This window comes from Neoarius graeffei, chromosome 21 (genome assembly GCF_027579695.1).
Source record: "Neoarius graeffei isolate fNeoGra1 chromosome 21, fNeoGra1.pri, whole genome shotgun sequence".
NCBI lineage: Eukaryota > Metazoa > Chordata > Actinopteri > Siluriformes > Ariidae > Neoarius > Neoarius graeffei.
Window position 1 is genome coordinate 6,148,250 of NC_083589.1, and position 20,349 is coordinate 6,168,598.

At 40.2% G+C, this 20,349-nt stretch overlaps 1 protein-coding gene across 13 annotated transcripts in view; it reads left to right on the forward strand.

Moving 5' to 3' along the window:
- Positions 1 to 20,349, forward strand: part of magi2a (membrane associated guanylate kinase, WW and PDZ domain containing 2a) — a 288,209-nt gene that overhangs the window by 220,358 nt on the left and 47,502 nt on the right. For 11 of the 13 annotated variants that reach the window (XR_009651082.1, XM_060903818.1, XM_060903819.1 and 8 more), the window contains one exon: positions 13,453 to 13,484. The exons of the other annotated variants lie outside the window; for them this stretch is intronic. Coding sequence is in view for 10 of the 11 variants with exons in the window: in XM_060903818.1 (XP_060759801.1) it covers positions 13,453 to 13,484 (32 nt within the window). In the remaining variant the exon portion in view is untranslated. The remainder of the gene's footprint in view (positions 1 to 13,452; positions 13,485 to 20,349) is intronic. 13 annotated transcript variants of the gene reach the window in all.

Genomic DNA, 20,349 nt, shown 5'->3' on the forward strand with positions numbered 1-20,349 from the left:
ACATCTAGTCTTCCTAATCCAGTAGTCCACCATTGTTGTTGTTGTGCTTGGCACTAGTGTTGCTGGGAAAGTGGAGATGTATACACTCAGTGGACACTTTATTAAGAACTCCCATCCATCCACCTGCTGTTTGATGCAGTTCTGTAATCAGCCGATCCCTCGACAGCAGCACGATGCATCAAATCATGCAGATCCAAATCAGGAGCTTCAGTTAATGTTCATAATGTTCAAACATCAGAATGGGAAACATTGTGATCTCAAAGTGTGACTTTCTTTCGCTGTGGCATGGGTGTTGGTTTGACCCAGATGGACTGGTTTGAGTATTTCAGAACCTGCTGATCTCCTTCCTGGGGTTTTCACACACAACAGTCTCTAGAGCTTACGCAGAATGGTACCAAAAACAAAAAACATCGAGTGAGTGAGTGACAGTTCTGTGGGTGGAAACAAACACCTTGTTGATAAGAGAGGTCAGAGGAAAATGGACAGATTCGTGGTTTGAGCTTTTTTTTTTCCAGGAAGGATGTAGCAACTCATATAATCACTCTTTACAACCGTGGTGAGCAGAAAAGCATCTCGGCACGCAACAGAAAACAGAAGAACACATTGGGTTCCACTCCTGCAGCCAAGAGCAAGGCTCTTAGAATCAACAATCCTATTAAAGTGGCCGGGAGTGTACAGTGACGTAATGACATGGATCTACAGTATGGTGGCTCTGTAATGTGTGGGAAAGCAAACTGGTGCTTAGAACGTTGGCAAGTTGAACCAACCCAGAACTAGCACCTAGTTTACATTGGTGGAAACTGATCCAGCGTTCTCTACCAAACTTTGGAGTCCATCTTTGCTCTATCATATGATGTTGGTGTTGATCTGCTGTATCCTCAGTGTCTGGTGGAGTAGAACCCTCCCACTGTGCTGCTGCAGAACCGTTACAGGAGTGTAAAATAAACATCATGTCTGAGTGATGAGTTCTGTTTGATGTCAGTTCTCTCTCTCTCTCTCTCTCTCTCTCTCCCCGTCTCATACCATCTGTTTTATTTATTTTCATTCTGTCATCTTTCATTCTCTTTCGGAATTTTGACCTGAGCCATTTTCTCATTTTTGTTCTTTTCATCTCCGGTCCTGTAAAAGCGATCAGAACGCAAGTCTGAAGCAGATTGTGGTGTCGACAGCGTCTGATTCTCCGTCAGCGGCTCTGTAATTGCTTGCAGATGGCGTTTCAGTGAAACTGGCACTGTCACAACGTTCTGAGTCCGAGTCAGTGTTCTGAGGCCAGACTGTTTCTTTGCCTCTCTCAGACCAGCACGTTCCGTCTCTCGCTGCATATTAAAATCAGTTTCCTCACCACAGCGCCATCTGGCGTCATCTTTCAGGTAGTGCTCAGGTCATGATCGGAGATGTAAAGGTTCATCAGGATATCGGATTCAGAGTTCTCATCGCACACGGTTTTGTAGGACAGATTCAGAAGGAGCAAAAATCCCAGAGATAATAATGACACACAACTCCACATGGGAAGCTAATCCAGCCTGAATAGGTCCCAGTCTTAGAGAGTCCGCCCACAGGATACAAAAGCATCTGATATTTTTTTTTTTGTACACTTTTCTGGCTACAAGCTTCAGAATGTTGAACGCTGCAGGATGATTTTCTTTCTGCAGATCCGTATTTACGCACTTCAGGAAAACTTCTGGAGTCTTTAAAGCAGCTGTTCACTGAACGTGGTTGGTCATCTGCCATGTCCGTCAAACAGGGTTCTTGTTGGGAAAGTAGGCGGAGCTTGGCCGTGGGTTTCTTTTTCCCCCTCCCAAGATAAACAGTAAAACTTAAAATTACTGACAATTGAACAGATCTGATGAGTGTAACTTAAACACGTCAACGAGGTTTTGAGAAAAATGAAAAAATACAGTATATTAAAATAAAAATAAAATAGTACTGGATATTCATATCTGACTTTGTACATCACTTTGGTCAAGAGATGTTTGAAATGTGCTTCATGTAAAGAATAAACCTCTGTGTGTCATGCTGTTATGGTAAAATAATCAACAGCGTGTTGGTGTCATGAAGCGGAGCATACGGACGTTGATTATTTTCCTAAAACAGCACTTCTTGGAGTGTTTTATTTCTCTTATATCACAGCAACTTGTGAAAGAAGTTAGTTGTTTATGGTAGCTGTAACCAGTCGTTAGCTCACCAGCATCTCTTTTATTTCTGACCAATCAGAATTAAGGCTCGTGTGTGTGTGTGTGTGTGTGAGAGAGAGAAACAGTAAGTGTAAAGGCTTCTACATTGAATCTACACCATGGGTATGTCACAGGTAAAAATTTCAACCTAGGTGATTTATTTTTATTTATTTTTTTGACCTGGGTTAAAATGTCGAACCTAATTCATAATTTCCATCCGAGGTAAAATTTTGGATTATCTAAGATTCTTAAAAGGGATTTTTCCATCAATTCTTTTGTCTCTCTTTCTTCTATCCACTTCCTCTCTGTCTGCACCTACCGAGTATTTCCTCTTGTCTGTCCATCCCTTTCTACCTAATTAGCAATTTTTTAAACATCTTTTTTTTCATATTTAACCGGGATTTGACCTCAGAACCTTCTGATTCTTAACCCAACACCTTAACCACTAGACCAGTAACGATTGCAATTGAAGGAGTGATTTTTTTTTTTTTTTTTTTATATTATTTATGAATCCAGTCTTATTACTTCCCAAATCCTAAACCTGACCCGAGATATAGTAAGTCTCTCTAATACAAGTAGCAAATTATGAACTGGGTAGAAATTCTAACCCTGGTTGAAAAATTCTACTTGACCTACAGTTCTGATCTGTAGCCTAAGTTGAGCGTCTCCTCTAGGAGGCGCTGTTGCATGAAACACCAGAATTTTTCCACACAGAAGAAGAGTGGAATGTAAGTTACGTCTTTCACTGTAGGACGAATAAACAGGAAACCAAAAAAACACGGGCAACTTTACTGTGATGAATTATAAACCACGTACGCTCAGGAATGAGGCACAAAAATAACGCCACAGTGTTTAAGTCCATAACCGCTGTCGAGCCTCAGACTTTATATATTTATATTAACACTATCGTCATAGGAGATTTCTGATTTTCTTCAAGAAGAAAGAGCAGCCAGAAATGCGATGCTACCAGTCACGGTTGTTGCGATCTGCATTGCTACGATGTGTGGTTGGGTTTCTGGAGAGGTCCATGTCCAGCGTAGATTCAACACAGGAGTATAAACTGACCTTAAGAGTGTTTCCAGGCAGTGTTGGGAATACAGATCGCTCCGCATTGTCTCATCAGAGTGCTAATGATCTGCAGCAGCTGTGATCGTGTCATTAGGAGAAACCCGAGTCGTTCATTCAGTGTGTGTGTGTGTGTGTGTATACATGGACTACAAACCGACTGATAATTACTTCTACAACCCACTGCAGTATTTACCACTCTCATAATCCCGTCTAATTCACTGGTTATTATTCACATCACTGTGTAACACAATCCCTCATCACTGCAGTGTACAGGACGGGACCGTAACATCCAACCGGCTCATTTACGCATCAGCAATTACACTTAGAAACCGTCAAGATGGCTGAGGACTACAATCACCATGGTAACTCTAGGACTGCAGTTGTTACGAACAGTTTTGCACTCAAATCTCCATCAGTGAACAGTTTATAACTTCAACAAAACAGACTGCATGTTAAAACTATAATGATTTTCCTGGTTTCACAGTTATCCTTTGTAACTCTACAGGGTACTGTTATAGAAGAGCGCTATTTCTACTTACCTATCCTCCCTATCTATCTACTTACCCACCCACCCTCCCTAGCTACCTACTGTACCCTCCCTACCCACCCTATCTACCTACCTACCTACTCTCCCTCCCTATCTACCTACCTACCTACCTACCTACCCACCCACCCTATCTACCTACCTACTTTCCCTCCCTATCTACCTACCTTCCTACCTACCCACCCACCCACCCTCCCTCCCTAGCTTTCTACCCTCCCTACCTACCTACCCACCCACCCTAGCTACCTACTGTACCCTCCCTACCCACCCTATCTACCTACCTACTCTCCCTCCCTATCTACCTACCTACCTACCTACCCACCCACCCACCCTCCCTAGCTACCTACTGTACCCTCCCTACCCACCCTATCTACCTACCTACTCTCCCTCCCTATCTACCTATCTACCTACCTACCCACCCACCCTAGCTACCTCCTGTACCCTCCCTACCCACCCTATCTACCTACCTACTCTCCCTCCCTATCTACCTACCTACCCACCCACCCTAGCTACCTACTCTACCCTCCCACCCACCCTATCTATCTACCTACTCTCCCTCCCTATCTACCTACCTACCCTCCTTCCCTATCTACCTACCTACACACCTACCCTACCCACCTACCTACCTACCCTCCATAACTACCTACCTACCCTCCCTCCCTACCTACCTACCTACCTACCTACCCACCCTATCTACAGTGCCTTGCAAAAGTATTCATACCCCTTGAACTTTTTCACATTTTTCCACCTTACAGCCACGAACTTAAAAGTTTTTTATTGAGATTTTATGCGATAGACCAACACAGGGTAGCACATAATTGTGAAGTGAAACGAAAATGGTAAATGGTCTTCAAAATTTTAAACAAATAAAAATCTGAAAAATGTGGTGTGCATTAGTATTCAGCCCCCCTGCGTCAATACTTTGTAGAGCCACCTTTTGCTGCAATTACAGCTGCAAGTCTTTTGTGGTATGTCTCTACCAGCTTTGCACATCTAGACACTGAAATTTTTGCCCATTCTTCTTTGCAAAATAGCTCAAACTCAGCCAGATTGGATGGAGAGCGTCTGTGAACAGCAATTTTCAAGTCTTGCCACAGATGCTCAATGGGATTTAGGTCTGGACTTTGACTGGGCCATTCTAACACATGAATATTCTTTGATCTAAACCATTCCATTGTAGCTCTGGCCGTATGTTTAGGGTCATTGTCTTGCTGGAAGGTGAATCTCCTTCCCAGTCTCAAGTCTTTTGCAGCCTCCGACAGGTTTTCTTCCAGGATTGCCCTGTATTTAGCTCCATCCATCTTCCCATCAACTCTGACCAGCTTCCCTGTCCCTGCTGAAGAAAAGCATCCCCATAGCATGATGCTGCCACCACCATGTTTCACATAGCGCTTTGCATTTAGGCCAAAAAGTTCAACTTTGGTCTCATCTGACCAAAGCACCTTCTTCCACATGTTTGCTGTGTCCCCTACATGGCTTCTTATGCCTGTCTTTCAACAATGGCTTTCTTCTTGCCACTCTTCCAAAAAGGCCAGATTTGTGGAGTGTATGACTTATAGTTGTCCTGTGCACAGATTCTCCCACCTGAGCTGTGGATTTCTGCAGCTCCTCCAGAGTGATCATGGGCCTTTTGGCTGCTTCTCTGACCAGTGCTCTCCTTGCTCGCTCTGTCAGTTTAGGTGGACAGCCATGTCTTGGTAGGTTTGCAGTTGTGCCATACTTTTTCCATTTTTGAATGATGGATTGAACAGTGCTTCTTGAGATGTTCAGAGCTTGGGATATTTTTTAATAACCTAACCCTGCTTTAAACTTCTCCAGAACTTTATCCCTGACCTGTCTGGTGAGTTCTTTGGTCTTCATGATGCTGTTTGTTCTTCAGTGTTCTCTAACAAACCACTGAGGCCTTCACAGAACAAGTGTATTTATGCTGAGAGTAAATTACACACAGTAGGACTCGATTAACTAATTAGATGACGTCTGAAGGCAATTGATTGCACTGGATTGTATTTAGAGGTATCAGAGTACAGGGGGCTGAATACTAATGCACACCACATTTTTCAGATTTTTATTTGTTTAAAATTTTGAAGACCATTTATCATTTTCGTTTCACTTCACAATTACGTGCTACTCTGTTGGTCTATCACATAAAATCTCAATAAAAAACTTTTAAGTTCGTGGTTGTAAGGTGGAAAAATGTGAAAAAGTTCAAGGGGTATGAATACTTTTGCAAGGCACTGTACCTACCTACTCACCCTATTTACCCACCCACCCTCCCTACCCACCTACCTGCCATCCCTACCTACCGACCCACCCACCCACCCACCCACCCTACCTACCTATCCTCCCTCCCTACCTACCTGCCTCCAAATGAGGATGGGTTCCCTTTAGAATCTGGTTCTTCTCAAGGTTTCTTCCTCATGAAATCTCAGGGAGTTTTTCCTCACCACCATCACCTCAGGCTTGATCGTTAAGGATAAAAGTACATATTTAAAATTTATATCTGTGATTTATGTTTTGTAAAGCTGCTTTGTGACAGTGTTGCTTGTTAAAACAAGTGAAATTGAATTGGATTGAAAAGGTTTTTTTTCTTTTTATAATAACTGTGCACACTCATCATCATCATCATCATCATCATCATCATATTTCCATTTTTTTAATACAATTCTGTAAAACACTGCAACAAAAATGTTAATCTTGCAGTTGATCAAATTTCTCTTGATGAGATTATTATAAGATAAATATAATCTTATTAAGACGATTTATTTATTTTTTTCTGTCCGGAAATAAATAACAAAAATTATTCGAAAATAACACCATTATCTCCTAAAACTATTTAAGACTGAAATGTGTTTAGGAATAGACTTAAAAATACATTTATTAATTAAGTAAATCATAATAAAAAATACTCATCATTTAAATGTACTCATGTAAATGTATTTCTTTTTAGTTGTACGAATGAAATCCTGTCTGTTCTACGTACTTTCTCAAGAATCTTGGACTCAAAGGTTCCTTTCAGAACCAAAATTGGTTCTTCCTTGATTAAAGACTAGAACTGTTCTGGTATCTTTATTTTTGTGTGCACTTTCACGCCAGATTCCGTCTGTCGAATTTGAATCAAAGCCAAATTGACTCTTTCGGTTTGGTTGTTTGATTTGTTTGTTCAGTTTGGTTTCGAGCTGTAACCAAGTTTCAGCAGAACCAAAAAGCAAACCAGCTGATATCTGAGGTGCGTGTCGGGCCGAAAGGTATCATTTATTGGTCACAAATAGGGTGATTGGGGGGGTTAAAAGTAGTTTTCTTTATTTTTCTAGAGGAGGTGTCATTTGTACAGCACCATAGCTCTGCACTTTGGCTGTACAGAAAATAAACAAATAAACAAACAAAAACAATGCAACCCAAAGCACAGGGAATGTTTGATTCATTTCTTGCACTGAGTCGATTCAGAGTCGATTCACTTGGAAGCAGACAGAGACCTCCTCGCTGAGATGCTCTCGGACCCGTGTCTGATTGTGTTCTGACTTGTCTAAAGGCCAGCACTATAGGGTGTTTAACTTATAGGGCGCGTTAAACACCCTGTAGGTGACTTTAGTGTTGGACTTTAGTGTTTAGTCTCAGGTGGGATTTGGGACACGGCCACGGTGCTGGGGTTGATAGTGATGTCCTGGATGCTAACTTCACTGAATGAAGAAGACGTGATGTCTGTCTTCTCCACATACAGCAGGGAAGATAAAGTTTTTGTGCAGGGTTTATGGTAATTGCCTCGAGGCACTTCAGCTTTAATAATCCCGTTTTTATTATTTTTATCTTCTCAGGTTTTTAATCCAAACCGCTTTGTAATTGGCATAGAGATTACTCACAGAGACGGGCATCCAGCCCGAGGACTCAGGCAGCGTCTTCCCTCATTAGATCAGTTGGCTAGATATTGTGTGTGTGTGTGTGTGTGTGTGTGTGTGTGTGTTATTCACTTCACTACGCCAGCACTCATTATATTCCGGTACATTTTCTCACTCTGTCCCTGAATATTCCATAAACCCAATCAGCCCCAGCCAGGTCACGTCTCAGCAGCTGGCTCGGCCAATCAGAGAGCAAAGGGTGTGTGTAAGATACAGCAGGGGGTTTTTTTTGGTGGTGGTGTGTGTGTGTGTGTGTGTGTGTGTGTGTGTGTGTGTGTGTGTGTGTGTGTGAGACACATCACAGTGGGGTACAGGTCTCACTCGGATAACGAATCACACACTGGCTGTGAAACTGGGAGAAGCTGATGATTTGGCATTAAATGGACATCAGACACACTGTGTTTCAATTGGTACACACACACACACACACACACACACACACACACACACACACACACACATACAGTAACAGAGATGTAGTGAGATAGTGAGACAGAAAGACAGACATGGAGCGAGAATTATAAACATGGAGGAAAAGAGGGACAGAGAAAGATGGAGAAAGAGGGAATAGGAAAGACAGACAGTGGGAGAGAAATGAAGGAGAGAGTGAGGGACAGAAAGAAAATCAAATACACAGAGGGAGAGACAGACAATGATGGAGAAAAGGACAATAAAAGAGTTAGAGAGAGAGGGATGAGAAACTGTGTGTGAGAGAGAGAGAGACTGCAAGAGAGAGAGGGATGAGACAGAGAGGGGGAGAGAGAGACAGAGACTGAGAGAGAAACTGTGTGAGAGAGACAGACAGAGAGAGAGAGGGATGAGACAGAGGGGGGGAGAGAGAGAGAGAGACTGAGAGAGAAACTGTGTGAGAGAGACTGAGAGAGAGGGATGAGACAGAGAGGGGGAGAGACTGAGACAGAGACTGAGAGAGAGAGACTGGGATGAGACAGAGAGGGGAGACAGAGAGAAACTGTGTGAGAGACTGAGAGAGAGGGAGGGATGAGACAGAGAGGGAGAGAGAGAGATAGAGACTGAGAGAGAAACTGTGTGAGAGAAACTAAGAGAGAGAGGGATGAGACAGAGAGGGGGAGAGAGAGAGACAGAGAGAAACTGTGAGAGAGATGGGGGGGAGAGAGAGAGACAGAGACTGAGATAGAAACTGTGTGAGAGAGACTGAGATAGAAACTGTGTGAGAGAGACTGAGAGAGAGAGGGATGAGACAGAGACTGAGAGAGAAACTGTGTGAGAGAGACTGAGATAGAAACTGTGTGAGAGAGACTGAGAGAGAGAGGGATGAGACAGAGACTGAGAGAGAAACTGTGTGAGAGAGACTGAGAGAGAGGGATGAGACAGAGGGGGGGAGAGAGAGAGACAGAGACTGAGAGAGAAACTGTGTGAGAGAGACAGAGAGAGAGGGATGAGACAGAGACTGAGAGAGAGAGAGGGATTAGACAGAGAGGGGGAAGAGAAAGAGAGAGACAGAGAGATGAGACAGAGACTGAGAGAGAAACTGTGTGAGAGAGACAGAGAGAGACTGTAAGAGAGAGAGGGATGAGACAGAGAGACCGAGAGAGGGGAGAGAGACTGCAACAGAGAGAGAGGGATGAGACTGAGAGAGAGCGAGAGAGAGAGAGACTTCGAGAGAGAGGGATGAGAAACTGTGTGAGAGAGAGAGACTGCAAGAGAGAGCAATGAGGCAGAGAGATAGAGGCGGGGTTTATTAGTATTGATGCATGTGATTTATATTAACACTGAGAAACTACAGCATTGTTTACAGACACGCTTTCAGCGGCTGCCATCCGAGTTGCTTTGTTTATCCACCAACATGGCGGACGCTCAGGACGAAGCACATTTTGATCACGTGGTTGCAAGTCATCCATAGAGACCCACTGAGGCAGGACTAACGCTGCCCCATACTGCCTAGCTTAAAAATACTCCAATATCTTGTTTTACAGCAAATAATTATAATTAAATCTAATAAACTTCTGGAACGAAGGCATCGTGTCCGTGGCGTACAGAACCATTTCTGTTGTAAAATATCTCACGAAGCTTGAGAGAGACAAAGGAGGAGGATGTTTGTACCTGAGAAATGCGTGCGCACCACAGTGACGGCTGGGAAATTTTTTCGTTTCGGCTCTTCGGGTGGATTTTTTTGAGATGGAGTTGGGCTGGAAATCTTGCTGAAACCTGGCAACCCAGGTTAAATCGATCTGCTACAGTGTGCACTGATACTCCATGTAGCGTTCGTCACCTGTAAAAGCGAATCGACTCCATTTTGTTTTGAAGTAATGTCGTTATTAATGTCATCCCCTGCCTTCAAAGGGTACGGCTGCTCATTTTCTCTCTCTGTTTATGCTGCAGTCCTTCATCCTGCCCATGTATCAGATCGTTTCAGATGTTAGAGTGTCAGAGCCCGCCAGATCTTTACTGAGATAATAGCACGGCTCAGTGACACACTGTTCGCTTCGGTCTTTCCTGCATCGTTGAGCAACTGATTTATGTTTTTTTCCCCTTGTTTGTAGGTTTGTGGTTGAGGCTGTGTGCTGTGAAGAGTTGGGTTTTTTTTCCTCCTGTGCAGGGGCATGAGAGCAAAATAAGGGGGAGAGAGAGAGAGAGAGAGAGAGAGAGAGAGACGCTCACTAATTCCATTCAGACAATTTGCGTAGTCGTGCTCGCTCCTGCAGGGCGTCAGTGGCAGCACATGAAAGCGTGTGTGTGTGTGTGTGTGTGTGTTCAAGGACAATTTTGAAAGGGCTCAGAAATGTGCGTTCATACATCCATGAATTTAACCCATTTCGATGCCTTGTTTTATCTCAAACACTCTTTTGTTTGTTTCTTTCTTTTTTTTCTGTCCATCACCTGATCTTGACCTACGGCAGGAAAATAAATAACTCTTTATGAACATCTCTATAAAGTGTGTGTCAAAATGCCCTTGGCAGGATAGAACTCCAGAGTCATTCATCACATTTTTTTTTTTTTTAAATAAATCTTGAACAGGGGCGGCACGGTGGCGTAGTGGTTAGCACTGTCGCCTCACAGCAAGAAGGTCCGGGTTCGAGCCCCGTGGCCGGCGAGGGCCTTTCTGTGCGGAGTTTGCATGTTCTCCCCGTGTCCGCGTGGGTTTCCTCCGGGTGCTCCGGTTTCCCCCACAGTCCAAAGACATGCAGGTTAGGTTAACTGGTGACTCTAAATTGACCGTAGGTGTGAATGTGAGTGTGAATGGTTGTCTGTGTCTATGTGTCAGCCCTGTGATGACCTGGCGACTTGTCCAGGGTGTACCCCGCCTTTCGCCCGTAGTCAGCTGGGATAGGCTCCAGCTTGCCTGCGACCCTGTAGAACAGGATAAAGCGGCTACAGATAATGAGATGAGATGAGATGAGTTTTTAGCAAATCACACAGTAAATCATTATTATCTGTTAAACACCATCAAATGTTAAACACCAGGTTTGGTGTTGGCTTCAGACGTCGACCTCTTTAACACCGTCTCATCTTAATATAGGACGAAATGTAAAGTTTGTTAGAGCACACTGGTATTTGATGGAACACTGGTGGTGTTTGATGGGGTTTCTGCTTTTGTTAAAGTTTTTTAAAGAATGTTTATTGGAAAATGTTGGTGTCTGAAGGAGAATGTAGGTGTTTCATGATGAACTAGAAAAGCACTGAGAGCGCAGACCTCTGCCAAGAGTCCTTTAAAAAAATCCAGGATCCAGAAGGTGATCCGGATCACCACCAAAATTTAATGGATTGTTGCTTGTGCCCAGTCACACCTCTGGAAAAAATTTCAGAGCAATCCGTTCATTACTTTTTCCGTAATGTTGCTAACAGACAAACCAACAAACAAACAAACAAACCAACGCTACCGAAAACATAACCTCCTTGGCGGAGGTAATGATGGTGATAGATGGTGAATGTTGGTATTTTATGGTGTTTGATGGTGATTTGTTGGTATTTTAAGGTGAATTATGGTGTTTGATGGTATTTCATGGTGAATGTTGATATTTTATGCTGAATGATGGTGAATGTTGGTATTTAATGGTGAACTAGAAAAGCACTCGGAGAGCGCAGACCTCCGCCAAGAGTCCTTTAAAAATATCCGGGATCCAGAAGGTGATCCAGATCACCGCCAAAATTTAATGGATTGTTACTTGTGCCCAGTCACACCTCTGGAAAAAATTTCAGAGCAATCCGTTCATTACTTTTTCCGTAATGTTGCAAACAAACAAACCAACCAACGCTACCGAAAACATAACCTCCTTGGCGGAGGTAATGATGGTGAATGATGGTGTTTTGATGGTGAGTATTGGTATTTTATGCTGAATGATTGTGTTTGGTGGTGAATGTTGGTATTTTAAGGTGAATTATGGTGTTTGGTGGTATTTTATGGTGAATGCTGGCATTTTATGGTGTTTGATGGTGTATGTTGGTATTTTATGCTGAATTATAGTGTTTGATGGCGAATGTTGTTATTTTATAGTGTTTGATGATGAATGTTGGTATTTTATGTTGAATTATGGTGTTTGATGGTGAATATTGGTATTTTCTGATGAATGATGGTGTTTGATGGAGATTGTTGGTATTTTATGGTGAATTATGGTATTTGATGGTGAACGTTGGTATTTTACGGTGAATGATGGTGTTTGATGGAAATTGTTGGTATTTTATGGTGGATGATGGTGTTAGATGGTGAATATTGGTATTTGATGGTGAATAATGGTGTTAGATGGTGAATATTGGTATTTTATGCTAAATGATGTTATTTGATGGTCAGTTTCACGGTTTGATGGTAATGTAAGTTAATGGACTTAGATTTCTTGTCATCACGCCATGTCTCTTGTCGTCTCACAGCACACCTGATTCACCTGGCAGTATTACACACTTTATTTTTCCCTTTTTGCTCCAGAATTCACATTATTTTACACGTCCTCTTTTCCGCACACCATGTTAGAGGTGATGAATGTAGGTGGTGAATGTTGAATGTTGGTGGTGGATGTTGGTATTTTATGGTGTTTGATGGTGAGTGTTGGTATTTTATGTTGAATGATGGTGTTTGACAGTGAATCTTGGTATTTTATGGTGTTTGATGGTGAATTACAGTGTTTGATGGAGATTGTTGGTATTTTATGGTGAATGATGGTGTTTGGTGGTATTTCATGGTGAATGTTGGTATTTTATGCTGAATTACGATGTTTGATGGTGAGTTACAGTGTTTGATGGAGATTGTTATTTGATGGTGAATGATTGTTTTAGATGGTGAATTATGATGTTTGATGGTGAATGTTGGCGCTTGATGGTGTTTGATGGTGAATCTTGGTATTTTATGGTGAATGTCGGTGTTTGATGGAGAATGATGGTATTTGATGGTGAATGATGGTGTTTGATGGTGAATTACAGTGTTTGATGGAGATTGTTGGTACCTATTTTATGGTGAATGATGATGTTTGGTGAATCTTGATATTTTATGGTGGATGATGGTGTTAGATGGTGAATATTGGTGTTTGATGGTGGATGATGGTGTTAGTAAACATTGGTATTTTATGCTGAATGATGTTATTTGATGGTCAGTTTCACAGTTTGATGGTAATGTAAGTTAATGGACTTAGATTTCTTGTCATCACGCCATGTCTGTTGTCGTCTCACAGCACACCTGATTCACCTGGCAGTATTACACACTTTATTTTTCCCCTTTTTGCTCAGGAATTCACATTATTTTACACATCCTCTTTTCCACACACCATGTTAGAGGTTAAACACTTTTGTTCTCTTACCATTGCAGGTCACATTTCACCTTGGAAGAGTCCCAAACAGGTAAAATGAATCATAACCCCACTATTAGCCCTGTCTTCCTCACTAATGTCTCTCGTTAATTAACTACCAGCAAAATAACCTTATTATATCACTAACCACTAATCACATCAAGACCTAATCTGTGTCTGGAATGCTTAATCAGTTATAACGCATACATAACACAGTAATTACACACCTAATTAATAAAATACAGCTTTTTTTCTTTGAAATTATTATATCTATTTAGGTTTATCATGGATATCGCATTAACACATAAACAAAACCTGAATAACATTTAATTTACCGAATTCTTAGTTCTTTTTTTATCTTTTGTATGGTTGAATTTGTCTAAAAATAAAAACACCACAAGTCATGAATTCAAACCCGTTCTATCAATAAACTCTTAAAATCTCATAATCTGTTAAAATCTATTCCTAAGATATTATTCACATGTAATTCTTGATTAAAAAAATGCACAGTGATCATATGTACTGTTTATAATGCATTATATCATTAGTAGGCAAGAAACTGTGCCATGGTTCATTATTAGTGCTCACAAATACCACTCATATTTGTTATAATCTTTATAGTTATGTATAAATATTAGAATGTAGTCATGTGTTTGAATAAACACCAGAATACTTTTAATAAAGAGTTATGTTGTGTACAGAGAGATACAAGAACTGGACAAAATGTTTGGTTTAAAAAAAAAGATAAAATATTTTTTAAAATGCTATATTTGGTCGCACTTTCTACGAAGGCCATATCTATAATTAACTATGAACACATTCATAACTTGTCATAATGCAGCCATAAGGCGTAATACATAATTCTTGTGAAGCATAAATTCTTAGCATATTATGTAGCATTATAAGCAGTGTTTATAAGACATTGTCATAGGCACATTGAGCTGGATTGGTATTTTAACTCTTGCCATGGCAGAGACATTAGAAAATCATCAGAAAATAAAAACTTAAATTCTTTAAACAAAATTTCTTTTGTTTAAAATTTCTCACTTTACGTAGAGCTCACAAATAGCTCTTATAAGGTATTATAATTTGGTGACTGCACATGTATATGGAAAGTATATACTGTATATTCAGTTACATGTTATAAAAATCTCAGCTCTCAGTGGATCTGTTTCTTTGGTACTTGATATAACATGTTATAAACACTACTCATGCATTCTGTTAACAATTCATAATGCGTCATAACCATTCCTATAAAGTGTACGATGGAAAATGCTTTCCGGATTGCTATAAAAAAGATCATCAAATTTTCACAAGTCCTAAAAGTAGATAAAGAGAACCCAGTTAAACAAATGAGACAAAAATATTATACTTTGTCATTTATTCATTGAGGAAAATGATCCAATATTACATATCTGTGAGTGGCAAAAGTATGTGAACCTCTAGGATTATCAGTTAATGTGAAGGTGAAATTAGAGTCAGGTGTTTTCAATCAATGGGATGACAATCAGGTGTGAGTGGGCACCTCGTTTTATTTAAAGAACAGGGATCTATCAAAGTCTGATCTTCACAACACATGTTTGTGGAAGTGTATCATGGCACGAACAAAGGAGATTTCTGAAGACCTCAGAAAAAGCGTTGTTGATGCTCATCAGGCTGGAAAAGGTGACAAAACCATCTCTAAAGAGTTTGGACTCCACCAATCCACAGTCAGACAGATTGTGTACAAATGGAAGGAATTCAAGACCATTATTACCCTCCCCAGGAGTGGTCGACCAACAAAGATCACTCCAAGAGCAAGGCGTGTAATAGTCGGCGAGGTCACAAAGGACCCCAGGGTAACTTCTAAGCAACTGAAGGCCTCTCTCACATTGGCTAATGTTAATGTTCATGAGTCCACCATCAGGAGAACACTGAACAACAATGGTGTGCGTGGCAGGGTTGCAAGGAGAAAGCCACTGCTCTCCAAAAAGAACATTGCTGCTCGTCTGCAGTTTGCTAAAGATCATGTGGACAAGCCAGAAGGCTATTGGAAAAATGTTTTGTGGATGGATGAGTCCAAAATCGAACTTTTTGGTTTAAATGAGAAGCGTTATGTTTGGAGAAAGGAAAACACTGCATTCCAGCATAAGAACCTTATCCCATCTGTGAAACATGGTGTTGGTAGTATCATGGTTTGGGCCTGTTTTGCTGCATCTGGGCCAGGACAGCTTGCCATCATTGATGGAACAATGAATTCTGAATTATACCAGCGAATTCTAAAGGAAAATGTCAGGACATCTGTCCATGAACTGAATCTCAAGAGAAGGTGGGTCATACAGCAAGACAACGACCCTAAGCACACAAGTCGTTCTACCAAAGAATGGTTAAAGAAGAATAAAGTTAATGTTTTGGAATGGCCAAGTCAAAGTCCTGACCTTAATCCAATGGAAATGTTGTGGAAGGACCTGAAGCGAGCAGTTCATGTGAGGAAACCCACCAACATCCCAGAGTTGAAGCTGTTCTGTACGGAGGAACAGGCTAAAATTCCTCCAAGCCGGTGTGCAGGACTGATCAACAGTTACCGCAAACGTTTAGTTGCAGTTATTGCTGCACAAGGGGGTCACACCAGATACGAGGTTTAGAACAGCTTTAGACATCTGTTTAATTCTTCCTTGGACATCTCAGTTCTGTAATTTTCAATCTTCTTTGAGATTATGAACCAGGCTGAAAAAAAAATTCAACAAATTTTAATGCTTAAAGATGAGGAATGTAAACAAAACAGCGAAATGACAGGAGCAATTTGTGGAAAATGCGATAATAATAATAATAATTCTTGAAAATAAAAAAAAGATATGTTCTTGGGGGCGTCGTGGCTCAGGTGGATAAGGCGCCATACCATAAATCCGGAGACTTGGGTTCGATTCCGGCCCGAGGTCATTTCCCGATCCCTCCCCGTCTCTCTCTCCCGCTCATTTCCTGTCTCTACACTGTCCTATCCAATAATAAAGGTGAAAAAAGCCCAAAAAAAATAAAAAAAAAAACATATGTTCTTACTATCAAATACCTTTATTCCATATTTTGTTGCTTTTTTTTGGATTTTCTGGAGTTTTGTTTTCGAGTAGAGTTTTTATTTGGTCCTTGGTTGATTCAGCAACACGTTCCGCCATTTTGTTTTTCTCTACTCACGGTATATGAGCTGATATCCTAGTAGTAGAGTAGCCAATCAGAGCATGCGATTGCTCATATCCAGTGACTGTGGAGAGAATAAATATAATTAGACTGGGTATGATGATGAACTTTGTCATTGTAGCCCTTACAATGAAATTCCTTGGCAGCTTATTAATGCCAGCAAAGTCAGTAATCAATAAAAACATCAACAAAGTCAAACAATAAAACATGAAGACAGCAGATGAATTGTTTACAGTAAAAGACAGAATAGGAATCTCTGTTTTTTTTGTGGTATTTAAGGCGCTAAAGGACTTTCAGAGCATCTTTGGCTTTTTAAGGGTATTATAACATATTATGAATTGTTTATAGGGCATTGTTTAGGTATATGTCTTTCATAAACACGATGCCGAGTAATTTTTCACTAATATACGTCTCTCACCTTCTTATTATACATCTGCCGTAAGCGTTTTTCATGTTAACATCGACAAAATTCATTCAAAATATGTTAGTCGGAAACATTTTTTGTTAAATTTCACCTCTAAATAACTTTGAAATGTACAGACATGTACCGTAAGTAGATGTTGTAATTATCGTCACTGTTCTACTGTATTTAGTGCAGTGTTACTAGCATTTATTCACCTGTTAGTCCACAGTTAGTATATATTTGATAATAAAAGCTACGAAAAGTAAAATGTGTACGATACAGCTGAGGTCAGAAGTTTACATACACTCATCATGGACATGAATGTGAAGCAATAGCACGAAGTGAAAATGTGAATTGAATTGCATTTAATTGAAACATTAAAGGAAGCTTAAATTTAGTCGACAATTCTCGACAGTCCATAATTATCGACACCTTTTCAGATTTACCAATAAAAAACAATTTTACAACGGTGAGTTTCAGTTCCAACAGTTATTATTGGTTAATTAATCAACTGGAAGACCCACCTCACCCTTTGATCTTGTTGTCTGATGACGCAGCTCGTTACCTGAGATGGAATTTTTTTTTAGCAGGAAAACCCGGACGTTATCACCGCAGGTAAGCATGGTGGAAAGATCATGGACATGTTTTTACTGATCAAATTCACTGATATTTCGTAATCTCCTCGTCGAAACCTACTTTGTTTCTTATTCTTTCATTTGACAGTCGCCATTTTGTGTCTAAACGCGTGTTTGAGATGTCACGTGAGATGTCGATAATAGTGATCACTTTCACCGGTGTCCACCATTATCAACACCCTGTGGAATTAAGTGACATTTACAACTGTTCTAGATCGATCTTTGTGTAACATTGTTGAAGTAGATGAAGTACTTTAAAAAAAAAATAGTTCTGTGATTTACAGTGGTGCTTGAAAGTTTGTGAACCCTTTAGAATTTTCTATATTTCTGCATAAATATGACCTAAAACATCAGCAGATTTTCACACAAGTCCTACAAGTAGATAAAAAGAACCCAGTTAAACAAATGAGACAAAAATATTATACTTGGTCATTTATTTTTCGAAGAAACTAATCCAATATTACATATCTGTGAGTGGTAAAAGTATATGAACCTTTGCTTTCAGTATCTGGTGTGACCCCCTTGTGCAGCAATAACTGCAACTAAATGTTAACGGTAACTGTTGATCAGTCCTGCACACCGGCTTGGAGAAGTTTTAGCCCATTCGTCCATACAGAACAGCTTCAACTCTGGGATGTTGTGGGTTTCCTGACATGACCTGCTCGCTTCAGGTCCTTCCACAACATTTCGATTGGATTAAGGTCAGGACTTTGACTTGGCCATTCCAAAACATTAACTTTATTCTTCTTTAACCATTCTTTGGTAGAACTATTTGTGTGCTTAGGGTCGTTGTCTTGCTGCATGACCCACCTTCTCTTGAGATTCAGTTCATGGACAGATGCCCTGACATTTTCCTTTAGAATTCACTGGTATAATTCAGAATTCATTGTTCCATCAATGATGGCAAGCCGTCCTGGCCCAGATGCAGCAAAACAGGCCCAAACCATGACACTACCACCACCATGTTTCACAGATGGGATAAGGTTCTTATGCTGGAATGCAGTATTTTCCTTTCTCCAAACATAACGCTTCTCATTTAAACCAAAAAGTTCGATTTTGGTCTCATCCATCCACAAAACATTTTTCCAATAGCCTTCTGGCTTGTCCACGTGATCTTTAGCAAACTGCAGATGAGCAGCAATGTTCCTTTTGGAGAGCAGTGGCTTTCTCCTTGCAACCCTGCCACACACACCATTGTTGTTCAGTGTTCTCCTGATGGTGGACTTATGAACATTAACATTAGCCAATGTGAGAGAGGCCTTCAGTTGCTTAGAAGTTACCCTGGGGTCCTTTGTGAACTCGCCGACTATTACACGCCTTTCTCTTGGAGTGATCTTTGTTGGTCGACCACTCCTGGGGAGGGTAACAATGGTCTTGAATTTCCTCCATTTGTACACAATCTGTCTGACTGTGGATTGGTGGAGTCCAAACTCTTTAGAGATGGTTTTGTCACCTTTTCCAGCCTGATGAGCATCAACAATGCTTTTTCTGAGGTCCTCAGAAATCTCCTTTGTTCGTGCCATGATACACTTCCACAAATGTGTTGTGAAGATCAGACTTTGATAGATCCCTGTTCTTTAAATAAAACCGGGTGCCCACTCACACCTGATTGTCATCCCATTGATTGAAAACACCTGACTCTAATTTCACCTTCAAATTAACTGCTAATCCTAGAGGTTCACATACTTTTGCCACTCACAGATATGTAATATTGGATCATTTTCCTCAATAAATAAATGACCAAGTGTAATATTTTTGTCTCATTTGTTTAACTGGGTTCTCTTTATCTACTTTTAGGACTTGTGTGAAAATCTGATGTTTTAGGTCATATTTGATTGATTGATTGATTGATTGATTGATTGATTGATTGATTGATTGATTGATTGATTGATTGATTGATTGATTGATTGATTACTTTATTCTGAACAATAAAGAAGAAAGATATAAAAATAAAAATGTAAATAAAAAATACAATAATCAAAACATCATCATAAACAAACAGAATAGCGTAGCCACAAGGCAATAACATAATGTTCAGAAAGGATTAGGAAGAAGTAATAACTTATCCAATCCTAACCCTCTATACCACCGCTAATCAAATGTCACTTTCCACCATAATAAACTATATATACAAAAGAAAACAAAAGCAATAAACAAAAAAGAAAACATACCAACATATCAAAACATACCGACATGGTATAATATCGACCAAATCAAATCATATATACAGATACTTATGTTATGCATATATACACACATACAATACATATATACAGTACATACATATACACATACCTATAACTATACACTAAATACAAGAAGACCAGTCACAGACTTACTCTCAATTTCATCATCACCTATATAGTCTGCCTGTCCTCATTCTCATATATTTTTATTAACATGTTTTTATATAATTTTTTAAACAGGTTTATGTTGGTGCTATTTTTGAGCTCATTATCCAGACCATTCCACAATTTCACCCCACAGACCGTTATGCACATACTTTTCATAGTTGTTCTAACATTTACTCTCTTAAAATTCATTTCCCCTCTCAGGTTATACCCAACCTGCAGAAATGTAGAAAATTTTAAAGGGTTCACAAACTTTCAAGCACCACTGTATAATACATTTTTTTTCTGATTCATAACAGAATGGAATGTTTATCGAGTATTTGGAATCTGATTGCAGTAAATAGAATTAGAGCAGAA